Genomic DNA, 12,208 nt, shown 5'->3' on the forward strand with positions numbered 1-12,208 from the left:
TCCCTTTGCTACATTTGTCACGAACATGAAACGTTATCTGAGAACAAAACAGAGAGGTTGAGTGCAGCACTGATTTGACTTACTGCATCTGCACTTCACTATCACTCCTGATTATCTGTCCATGTAACACAGCAGCTGATGTGTCACCAGGAGACTCAATCTGGCTGCACGGTGCTAGAGCACAAACAGGACCCGGCGTGATGCCGAGGTGAGACGCTCAGCATGGGCATCATTTAGCCCCAAATCAGCCCTGGGGCTAAACAGCTTCAGAAAAGCTAAAATACAACAGGCAGGGGCTACCTCGGGAGGCAACCCAGTGTCCAGCTCTTGTCCTCTTTCAAGCCTGGCACAGCTGAATTAATTCTAAACCAAGTGCATGCTAACTTTTTTTTCTTTTTTTTTTCTTTTTTTTTTTTCTCTCCTCTGGAGAGTTTACCAAAGTCTTTTACTGCTTGAAAAAAATCTTTTTGAAGAAACACTCCATCCAGCTGGGAATAGAAGTGAACTGTGCCACTAGGCTATAAGAACTGCCTGAAAAACTGGCTCTGCATCCAAAAAGAAACCAAAAAACTGACAGCCACTGGAAGGGGAATCTCCACAAAGGATCCTGTCCAGATCCAGAGATCACTCTGTATACGACACTTAATCTTGCAGTGCTTCCTAGTATGCAGTGAGGGCGAGAAGCTCAGGGCCACTGGGGCGCACAGACCTGATGCTCTCCCTGCCTCCCCACAGCAGCCAGCAAACCTGGGCTCTGCTCCAGCTTCCCAGAGCTCTCAAAAACTGAAATCACCTTTTTTTTTTTTTCCCTCTCATTTTTTCCAGGTGGGCTCCCATCTCCACATCTCCCTTGCCGGCTCTGGGCAGCCCTCACAACGGAGCTGCCTGAACTCTGTTTTCAGGCAGGCTCCTGCGCTAGCCACAACAGGAGCACCTAAAGAGCAGCTGGCCCAGGTGTGCTGCAGCTGCAGCACCTGCTCCTGCCAAAACAAAACTCCAGCCACGTCCCCACCTGGCCATCCTCGACTCCCTGGGGACCGTTGCGTCCCGCCTGGGGGCTCCTGGACACGGGCACATTTGCTCTTCATGAACAGTCCCCTCCTGCTAATGCTGCTCCTTGCTCTTGCTCGCAGGCTGATCGCTCAGCCTGTTCTCCTGCTGGTTTGCAGGGCACTTACTGCAAGGCCATGGAGTTTCTAGAGAAGCTACTTTTACACTTGCCAAATTATTATTAGTAGCATTAATTAAATATGCATATAGCTCTGACCAGCATTTCCAAAGTGTGCATCTGCATCTAGACATTTCTGGGGAAGGTACATGAATCTAATACCACTATAAACAACCTCATTAATAATTCCTATCCCATTACACCAACTGACAGGTATATCAAAATAAACGTGGCTTAGTCTGACTTGGAAGAGACCTATAATTACTTGGCTTTCAATCAATGCCCTGACATAAGTATGCAGAAGTCTGCTAGGTGGTCAATGCAAGCAAAAATAGTTGGGAGATCAGTAACTGAAAGAGCTTCTGTTTAAAAGATACACTCTTGTTTCTACATAGAAAATTCTACATCCAAAATTTCAAGTTTTCAGAACACAGCTATAAAGCACTGAAGTGGCTACATGCAATCCCCATTGTGAAAGATACTCAGTGTCAACCAAGAGCTTTTTAGAAGTTAACATTAATTATCTCACACTTCTGAAATGCTTTTCATCCGAGTGCTGCATGTGCCTTGCAAGCACTGAATAATCTCTCCATCCTCCCTGAGACACAACACAGGAGCAGGAGAATTAGCTCTGCAATGGGCATTAAGCTGAGTCACAAAATGATAAAGTGGCTTGGGCATGGACACGGAGCGACTCAGTCCTGCAAGGACAGGACTAGACTGCAGCATCCCTATCCCGGGGCCACAAGAAACCTTTGCCAGCAGACTGCAGGAGATGGAGGCATGGAGTGAAAGGACAAGAAAGCTCCTGCTGGAGGGTGGCTACTACTGCAGGAGAGAGCTGAGCTATCTTGGGCACCTTCTGGACAGGCTCTTTGCCCAGCTCCTTTGGAAGTTCATCAGCCCTGCTCAACCCTTTGGCACAACAACACAGAGCATTTCCAGCCTCTCTGTCCTACCAAAACCAGGTGAGTTTTGGCATTTACACTATCATGAGAGGCCATGACAGAGGAACATCTCTGCACATGTGTTCAGCTGGCCCCAGAAGCTCGAAGCCAGGGCAGAGCATGGTGGACATGTCCCCCAGCTCCAACCTTCAGAGCAGTCTCCCCGCAGCCCTCCACGAGCAATCTGACCCGCTCGCTGTACCTTTGCTTGAGGGGGAGCTTTCCAGCTCTTTTTTCCTCCTCCTCCAACCTCCTGCGAGCTTCTTCCAGCTGGGTGAGAGGATTTGGGGCTGGATTGGGCGGCATCGTAGGATCTTGGATGAAGGGATGAGAAGGCTGGACGACGTTCCGGAGCTGGGCACTGACCCACGGGTGCACAGCAACGGGTCGCTCAATGGAGAGGGGTCGGACCATATCGTGGGACAGCTGCTTCTTAGCACCTGAAGATCTACACACAAACACAAACATTTTACATGAACCACCAAACATCTTCACACCTGCACAGTTGCTACTAAAAGGCCTTAGTTCTTCTGGAGCTGGACATGGGGTTACTCAGTCATCCTTGGGAAGCTTCTTACAGCACAGTCGTGCTTTAGTTGTCAAGGGAGAGAGTGGAACACTATCAAACCAGCTCTACCTCTGGAGAAGACTTCAAGGCAGCAAGTCACTGTCTATTCTGGTGTCCTGCTGAGATGCCAGGGTTACTGACCCAAACTGACACAAAGACCACGCGCCTGGTTAAGGACTCTCATGAAATACACGGTGTCTAGAAATAAAACCAATAAAAAGGCGATTCAAATATTCACAAAATTCGCCCAGCGGGATCCCTCCGAAGACACGTCAGTGCGGGAAGCCACCGTTCCCAGGCTGTGAGCCCCTCAATGAGCTGCAACTCCACATCCCTGGGCGAAACAGATGCACAAACGTGCTCACATTGTCCCAGCTCCAGCAGCAAAAGGTGTCGTGTGATTCACGGGCGGCTGGAGCTGCCCCAGGCTCTGGCACTCAGGCCCCACATAGCCACCACCGCAGCTGCATCACCCAGAGCAGGAACCAGGCCCTGCAATCACCGACCCCCTGGCCAATGGTGCTTTATGGCAGAGAGCTAACCACACTGATTCCATGCCCGCAGGAGATCAGCTTAACTACACAGAGGTTCCTGGGACAGTCATGTCTCTGGCTTCACTCTAGGCAGGAAAGTCCATCCCGGAGCATGACCTCCAAAAGCCAAAACTTGGGGCAACCCAGTGCTCCTGGTCTGAGCCATGCTAAGCTGCTTGCTTGGACCAATGGCTCCAGTGTGGCAGGTCCTGCATTTCTATTGATGGCTTGCAGGAGTAACAGGGCAGTAACACATGGCAAACGCCTAAAGCAAAATTACTGCCTACTGTCTGCCAGGTTATGCCCCTATTAACCACAGCCCCCAGTTGTGAGATCTTCCTGGGGCTTCAACCTCCCCACCCTGCCACAGTTCAGCCTCAGAAAAAAACCTGATCATTACCCTTGCAACCCCTGCACAATCCCCAGGACTCAGAGGACCTATATCCTGGTGCCTGGTGGATTCTTCTCTTCCAGAGATGTCCAGGAACAAGGCAGACTGCTGTACAGTCTAGTAACACATGCCTTATGCAGGGGACGCAATAAAACAGTATGAAGACTCCTTACTCTGCCAGCCCTTACCCATGGTTTGTTTTCTTATGCCTGCTGATCTCCTTCTCTCCTTCTATGATCCACTGAAGGATCTTCTGGTTTCTCTCCACGTCTTCAGGAGATCCTGGCATCTCATAGTTGGCACCATCACTTTTCCCTGAATCGGTCTTCTTAACGTTTCTTTTTGAGAGCAGACTTGCTTTCCCACTGCAAGAACAAAGCTTGAGATATTAGCGCTTTGCCTACACCAAGCCACCACGGCCCGTGCCAGAGCAGGGACATCTCCAGCTACGGGTGCACCCAGCCCTGCTGGGACCTTGTGCTATCAGCAGCACAGATGTGGCCCTGGCTGCCTTCCTCGGCCTGCCTGGCCTTCAGCTCCCTGGCTAGAGCTCAAACTAACTGTGCCAACACAGCTGAGGCGACGAGCAGGGCTGCCCAGACCTAGGAGCATCAGGCTGCCTCTGCCCAGCCACCTGTGGAGAAAGGGAGCTTCTCCACCAGCCACGCGAACCACAGCAACGTGGTGAAAAGCCCAGCACATCTCCTGCCACTTGAGCGGCCGTATTAAGCCCCCAACCACTTACTCTAACATGGCAACACACTCAGAGCATAAGGTCCATCCTGGCATTGCAATCCACCACCTGCCCTTCCACGCAGGACCACTGCTCTCATCTAAGTCCCGTCCGCTCCCTGTCCAGCGTTCGCTTCGTGCCATGACTGGAACCAGTGCTCCAAGCCATGGTAAGAGATGGCACTTTGGCAGAGGGGGGCTGCCTTCTCCAGGCTCTCAGCTGGGCCCACTGGAAAAAGCCACCACCTTAGACAAGAGATGGAAGGAAACAGGGCACTGACATTCTCTGGCTCTGTGTACACTGCAACAACGGCTCTCGGAGCGCCCATCCCTCCCTGCCAAGGCACATACCCACCTGCACAGCGCGGCAGCCGCGCGCCCACGAGCAGCCCTGGCAGCCAAGCCGTCCCCAGCGCCCACCCACTGGGCTCCTCTCTGCTTGGCTCCCGCGTGCTGCCCGACACCCACAGGAAAAACAACCTTCCCCACACACAGGCACTAACAGCCCCACAGCAGCTCTGCTGGGCAGAAAGGAAACTGTAGATTCCTGGCAGGTTCTTTGAAAAAAGCACCCCAGGGTGGCAGGCTGAGCTGAACTGAATGGCTGGAATTACTATAAAGCTACCCGAGAACAAATGAGCAAACATCCATGTCCATGCCGACCCTCATCCCCAAAACCATGTGCAGGTCTGGCCACCACAGCCCTATAGCCACAATGGGACTAAGAACAGAGACCACAAGGGCAGAGATGTGGGATGACTTCTGTGGAGGGAGGACTAAAGAGCTAAGAACTATTCAATTTGGGAAGCAGCCTGACCAGGGAGATAATACAGACCAAAAAAAATAGGGCAAACAATTATTCTCAGCTTCTCACTATGCAGGAACCAGTAGATATCAAACAGAATTCTCCAGTGGCAGGGTCAGTGCAAACAGAAGGTGCCTGTTTCTACAGCATTCCCTAACTGCGGGGTCTGCGGAGGCCAGCAGTCTAGCTGGGCTCAAGAAGGAACAGGACAAGCCACTGAGAGGGGCCACTGCTGCGGAACACTGGTGTCCCAGTGCAAACTCTGGCTAAGGAAGTTCCTCTCCTGGGGACTGCCAGGAATTGGGAGTTTGTGCCAGAGGAAAGACAGCTTGGAATACGTCCTTATATTCTCCTTAAGCTTGTGGTATAGTCAGTGCTGGAGAAAAGCCTCAGGCCTAGGTGGGCTTTGGGATGATCTGATGTGACTGCTCGTGCTCTGCTGGGGAATCCAAGCTTCCCTGCCCCTCCTCAGAAGGCCACGGTCACGGATCTCGATGTACAAACCCTGCAGATGTAAGTGCTTCCCCCTCTGTCTGCCTGGAAAGAGGTTTTGGTGGCCTAAGCCTCCCTCCTCCCTGCCCACAATGTTGGCCCTGCACATTGCGGCCCCCGCTGCTTTCACAAAGCACCCACCCGCTGCAAAGCCTGGTCTCAAAGTAACACCCTCGGGAGCTGAGCAAAACCAGGAGCACTCTCTGCTGCAGCTGCTCTGCACATTCACCACCACCATTGCACTACTCAGAGTGCCCCGAGTCTCCAGAGCTGCTCTCACCTTTGGGTAATTCAATAACAGAACTAGCAAAACCCATCGCAGCGCAGAACAGGAGACAGAGCCACTCAAATGGCCAAGGAGCCCACTAGACAGTGAAATAGTGTCCATGGGACTCTCTTTCCTGGGCAGAGTGCCAAGGACACAGCCCTGCAAGGAAGAATGTTCCCTCGGGACAGCCTGCCACGGGAGCACCACAGTGTTCCTCACTAGTAGGGAGAAAAAAAGGAACCGTTCTGGCAAATGCATTAGGCCCTGCAGTAGAAGTAAGGCCTAATTTGTCCTGTCATATGACCTTAGGACATTGGTTTCTGTTACACAAACCATGAGATGCAACCCCGTATTTACTGACTACTGTTGCATAGGGCAGTAAACCAGCATCTGCAATTTTTAAACATTCTGCTGCTCTAGGGAGCAGAAAAGCTGCCTTCCAACTAGGGCCATTAAGAACCCTGGCTAGAGGATGCCTTTTCAGCCCCAGATCACAGAGATTGAAAGCAGTTTACAAGGATTAGGGAGGGGAATATCCGTTTTGGAAGCAGAAGGGCAGGGGGAGGCACTCGAACCATGTCCCAGCATAGATTTCCAAAAGAATATAGTGGTTCAGCAACCCTGTTTCAGGTGCATGCTACAGCCCATTTATGAATGACCCTCCTACAGAAGCAATGATTGTGTGACTCCTGCTGGGTGCTGCCTTGACTCACCTGTAGCCTAAAGAGTCCATGGGGACAGGGGCCATGCCCAAGTTTTCAGTGTAGTTTCGTGACTTTGTTGCATAGTTATGTGAATCTACGTTCCACGGAAAGCTGTTCTGCACTCTCTGAGTGGCCTCAGCCTCAATCTGCTCTTTTGGTTTCATCATGCTGTGGTGGTGGATGTGGTGGTAGACGTGTTTATGGTGGTATAAGTTAGCTGCATCCAGTTTCATTCCTGATTTTGTTGCGTGCTTGCCATGCCCCGGAGGAATCGTTCCTAGTGTCCCTGACAGCTTCCCTAAGTGGCCGCTTTCTGGGGACCGTGGCTTGGGAGAGTGTCGGCCAGGCCCTGGGGACTGGCAGCCTGGCGTCTTCATCACGCGCTGCACGTGCTCGTCCAGGATGCTCTCGGGGTTTTCCTCGTGCGCATCTCTCATCTGTATCCCAGTGCAGCCCATCTCAGCGTATCGAGGAGCAAAGTGATGGAAGGCTTGGGCAGAAGGCATCTTGTGGCTAATGACTGAGGGACCAGAAGAGATATCTGCATCCTCACCTTCTTCTTCCTGGAAGAAAACAGAAGAAAGAATCATTGAATGACAGCAACGTACTGGAAGGGGCCTCTACGTGACTCTAGTCCATCTCCTGCTGGCCGTGGGACCATCAGCAGCTCTAGAACAGGCCAGCTCTGGCTTTGGCCAGCCAGGTCCTGAAAGCCTTCAAGGCTGGAGACTTACCTCCATCTCTGGTGACTCGGACCAGGCTGCACCTGCCTCCCGAGCAAAGCTTCTTTCCTAAGGTTAATGTTAGGTTCCTGAACCTGCCCAGTCCCAGCTTGGGGCCACTGCCTTCCTGCTGCTGAGGACAGCTGTGCTCCAGCATCTCTGGACTCGCCCACGAAGTCGTCCTAAGCCAGGGCTTCAGCACATTACCCAGAGCAAAGTAGCCACTGCCATGCAGCCCATGCACCACCAACAAGATTTACAGATGCAGCTTTTGCTAAGTGTAATAACATGATGGGATTTATGAGGGGGAAGAGCCTCACTAAAAAGGTCACCAAGTCCCCTTGAAGACGGTTCTGCAAAGCCAGTAAAAGAGGCACAACTTACCACAGTACCCACACAACTCCTTGGAAGCCTTCACTGAGGTGTCACATCAAAGCTCCCCAGATAAAGCACAGAGGTCCAGGCTACGCTGCAAAGCAGCTCTCCAGTCAGGAGAGACCTGGGGATTTTTCTCATATGAACAACTACTGCACAGAGCAAGGCAAACAAGGGGCCTGCCAGAGGAATATGCAACTGAAGGTCAACAGCAGCCTGAACGGCTTTGAAAATCAAACATTTATTTCTACCGGGCATGCTAAGGCTACGCTGGAACACTTCACGCAGATAAAGCAACGGGCTGCAGCTAACTGCTTGTTCTCGTAGTTCACAACGGTCTAGGACATGCTGTTGTTAACGACTCTTAAGTCCTTGCCAGGAAGAATAAAACTTCTCCATGCTGACAGGCACACTTTTGATGCTGACAAACTGTTTTGCTCTCCAACATCAACTCAGATATTTATGAAGTTTCTTTATTGGAAGTCAGGATTCCTATTTTTTTTAATTACATAAGTAGGATTCCAGCAAGTCCTTTAATCCTGCTCTCTTTTTTTTTTGCTCCTTTGGCACAGTAAAGGAAACGTTTGCAGGATGGGACAGCTCTGCCCTGCCAGATAAATGTATCTGCTAGAGAACACTGGCTCCCATCAGCTTTGCCTGTCAGATGTCATCACCCATCACTTGCCAACCAGCTTTAAAGTCTCAGCTGCCAGCCGCAGAGCAAGAAAGCAAATAACAGATTTCCACGCCGCGGCACACCTGGGGGTGCAGCCCCAAGCGGGATAACGGCAGCCTTTGGAAGCGGAACAGGCGGAGGCGGCGCGAGCAGCCGCGGCCAGCGGTTCTGCCCTGGGGCAAGCGGCTGCAAAGCAGCTCTGAGAGGGCCCAGGGTGGGCTTGGAGCGGGGCGGGCAGCTCGTGGGGGCTGCCATGGGCTGTGGGGCCCAACTGCCCCCCTGGCCCTGGCCCTGCTGGCACAGGGGCTCCCGGGAACCGCAGCCTCTGCTCCTGGCCGAGGCGCTTCCCATCTTCAGGCAACCTCCATCTCTGCCTGCTGCCCCTCTCCTGCCTCACTGAGGTCCTCTGTGTTACTGGGCAAGAGATGGGACTTGAGCTGAGGTGTGATGGCCTTTACTCCCCCCAGAGAGGACAAACCACCCTAATATGTTGCTAAGACCTTCAGAGGTATCTAAGATACCAGCCTATCAAATGCCATTCCTGGACAGGTAGTTCAGGTAAAGAAAAGGTGAATCTCAAGCTGACTAAATCTGCAATCCTGGGTGAATATTTATGAGCAGTTTACGGTAACTCAGTGATACACTCGATGCTCCGGAGGCACTTAGGGCTGGTACCTACACCCTGAAGAACTATCTAACCATCTAGCTAACTTGAAATATCAAGTTGCATCTGTAGGGCTGGATCTGGATCCTAATGAACACCCCCAGTGTGCAGAGCTGTGACAGCACCGCAGTGCCACAACGGGGCAGAACTCGTGTGCCCATGGCAAGCCTGTCTCTGCTTGCCCAAAGGCTGCTTGAGGCTTAGGAGATCCTCTGGCTTCCTAGGAACTGCTTTTGCAAGTAACTGGGACTTTGTTTGCTCAGAGACCGAGATCAGGGTGGGCTAGGGGAAGAGGAGGCTGTCCCTGCTTGCCGTGGCTCAACCCGCGCACATCACTGAGCTGCAGATCTGCCAGAGGTGGCCCCAGCCTGGAGCAGGCACTGCTTGGGCTGGAGCCGTGCGGATGAGCTCCAGGGGTGGCTGCTGTTAGGTCTTGGCCTCCCACGGCAGCAAAATCACTGCACCAAGAAAAGGGCACACGAAGGAGGTGCCTGTCCCAAGCTGGCCTGTCTCTACAGCACGCAACAGCTACGGGTTCAAACCTTCTGCAGGTACCACAAGCTGAATCTTTCCTCTCAGTTTGATCTGCAGTGAACGAATGAGGCAGCACATGGGGGTCAGCGTGAGCTGGGATTGTAACACAGGGCAGTTTCAAGGCTCGGCCTGGCCACACAAGCAGGTGCCCTGCAAAGGGGCTGTGGCATGAAGAGGACAATGGCAACACGGCGCCTCTCATCAGGAGGATCCGCGTCCGTATGAGGCCATTAAGGGGATGTGATGGAGACATCACCACCTGCCTAGGACATGTGAAACGAAGAGGAGCTTGGAGTTTAACTCTGATACCAAACCAAGACAGATGCCTTTCCTGCCTTTGAGCCCTCCCGCTGGAGTCGTCCAATCTGTCTCCACTTGCAGGCACAGTGAGCAGGGGCGAGGGGTTCAGGGCAGGTATCTGTCAGCTGGCCTGGGAAGCACGCTTTCTGCATGGAAATGTCCTTGTAGCTACGGGTGCGAACCTACACAAACACCAACACTCCGTGCTTGCCTCCTGCCTCTGAAACTCTCTAGCCGCATCGTGCCAAAATAGGTGTCTGAATGAGCACACGGGGGAATACTGGTTAAACACCCGCTCCAAGTGCCTTGTTGTGTGCCCGCAAACAGCTGTTTTCTGATGCTTTGCCTAATGCTTTCTACGCTTTTTCAAAACTACCTCTGCATTTGGGAGCTTTGACACCACGCTCATTCCTGGCTGGCTGTTACCGGCTCGGGGATGCGAGCAGGGCTCCTCGGCTGATTCCCCTGGCCACCCCTGCAGGAGCTGCCGGCGGCGGCGGCAGAGGAGCCGCGCGGGCCGGGAGCAGCTCCCGCGCGGGAGCCGCCGCCATCCCAGCCCCGGGCCGCAGCCGCTAGATGGTGCTTTGTGGACACCACAAAGCGGGAAGCGTCCCCGTGTGCCTCCGAGGGCGCGATGGACGCGCGCCTCGGCCGCGCTGCCGCCTCGCCAGCCGTTTCTGCTCTCCAGCCTGGCCTTCCCTGCGAACGAGGAGGCTGAAACCTGCCACCAGGGAGCAACACCTTTCCTTAACCCCCTCTCTGTCTCCTGCCGATGCCACCTAGCTCCCTATTACTTCTTGGTGGGCCAAAATAGCTCGCTTAAAACATAAGTGTATTTTCAATCACCATGTAAACAAACTCCCTCACTTTTGGCTGTGCTTTATACCCGGATAGAGAAGTTCCCAGGCACAGCAGTGCTCCCCGGTGATGAGCTGGGCTCGCGCTGCACGACGCACAGCTGCGGCGCTGCACGACGCACGGCTGCAACGCTGCACGACGCACGGCTGCAACGCTGCACGACGCACGGCTGCGGCGCTGCACGCGGCTGTGGCGGCTGGGAACAGCCAGGGGCCATGCGGATCCTCACCCCTCTCCCCAGCAGGGAGTTCACATTCAGACCGCCTCGGACAGCCAGGCCTGTCAGTAACAACCACCTGGGCTGTACAGCGACTGCCTCTGGTCTCGACTACACGACGCAGCCTTGAAAGAGAACCTGCGGGCAGCTCCGTAGCGGAGAGAAAAACCACCTTTTTCCTAGCTTGTGCCAGGTCCTCTGTGAAGCTGCTAACGGCCGCGTGTGCCCAACGCCTCCCAGTGTCGCTCGTGCCCCTGCTCAGGCGGCCACACGAAGGCAGTGGGAGGGATCCCGCAGTCTCAGCTCATGGAAAAGGCCCACGAGGCACCAGGATCCAAGCTCTCCTCTCGCTGATAACGGCAGCTCCCGCACCTTAAGTGCTGACCTAAAAAACTACAATTGCTTCCTCAGGATTTTCCTGAATGGCTAATGCCACATGCCAGCCAGTCAATGGAATACACTCTGGAGACAGCAAAGGGGTTTAATACATAGCCTTAGCGGGAGTCGTGGGCTTAAAAATAGATTGTCACACAAAAATGTGTTTAAACAGACTTAAGTGTATTCTCTAGCACGCAGGTATTTGCTGATTTTATGGTATTGCTACTGGCAGCTTCTGCAGGGAGGCAGAGGGGTGGGATAACGTTGCCTGGTACAGGTGGGGGCAGCAATGCAGTCGTGGGAGGAGGAAGGGGAGGAGGAAGAAGAGGAGGAGCAGTGCTCCAGGGCGGTATCAGCAGGGAAGGCTGCTGGTCTGACTGGCTTTTTGAGAAAGCAGTATGTACCAGAGTGAAAAACAGACCAATTCCAAAAGAACAGGAATCGGAACACAAACTAGCCCCAAGCTTATCTTCTCTGGCCATATCCTGAATGCAGAAGCGCACGTTGGATGATGCCTGGAGCTGGAGCGAAGCTTGCAGCTTATCCTGCACTCCAACTTAGAGCGCTCGCGCTGGTTAAACAGCTACTAGAGGAACATTTAAAAATATTTTAATAGGGCTGAAGCTGGAAGCCCCAGAAATTCAGCTTCTCTAAAAGCATGGAGCTAACAGGGCCAGAAACACCTCCCTCTTCAGGAAGGGCGAGCTGTGGATTACACACACGAGAGCTTCACCCCGTGGCTGGGCAGCATGGACAGACCAGAGCCATCTCCCACGGGCTCTGCCTACACCGATGTCTGGGGCGTTCAGTAACACTGCGACGCCCTCAGAAAACTCTCCCGCTTCCTCTGCACGTGATAGAGCCTCACAGTGTGTG

General features: G+C 53.2%; 1 protein-coding gene across 2 annotated transcripts in view; it reads right to left on the reverse strand.

Annotated features, from left to right (window-relative positions):
• Window positions 1-12,208, reverse strand: part of AXIN1 (axin 1) — a 77,061-nt gene that overhangs the window by 4,661 nt on the left and 60,192 nt on the right. For both annotated transcript variants that reach the window (XM_088523119.1, XM_088523118.1), the window contains exons 6-8: window positions 6,618-7,171; window positions 3,796-3,972; window positions 2,318-2,563 (exon numbers count right to left, since the gene is read on the reverse strand). In XM_088523119.1, the coding sequence (XP_088379245.1) occupies window positions 2,318-2,563; window positions 3,796-3,972; window positions 6,618-7,171 (977 nt within the window). The remainder of the gene's footprint in view (window positions 1-2,317; window positions 2,564-3,795; window positions 3,973-6,617; window positions 7,172-12,208) is intronic.

This window comes from Tinamus guttatus, unplaced genomic scaffold (genome assembly GCF_059628265.1).
Source record: "Tinamus guttatus ecotype Peru unplaced genomic scaffold, ASM5962826v1 Tinamus_guttatus_pri_ptg000172l, whole genome shotgun sequence".
Taxonomy (NCBI): domain Eukaryota; kingdom Metazoa; phylum Chordata; class Aves; order Tinamiformes; family Tinamidae; genus Tinamus; species Tinamus guttatus.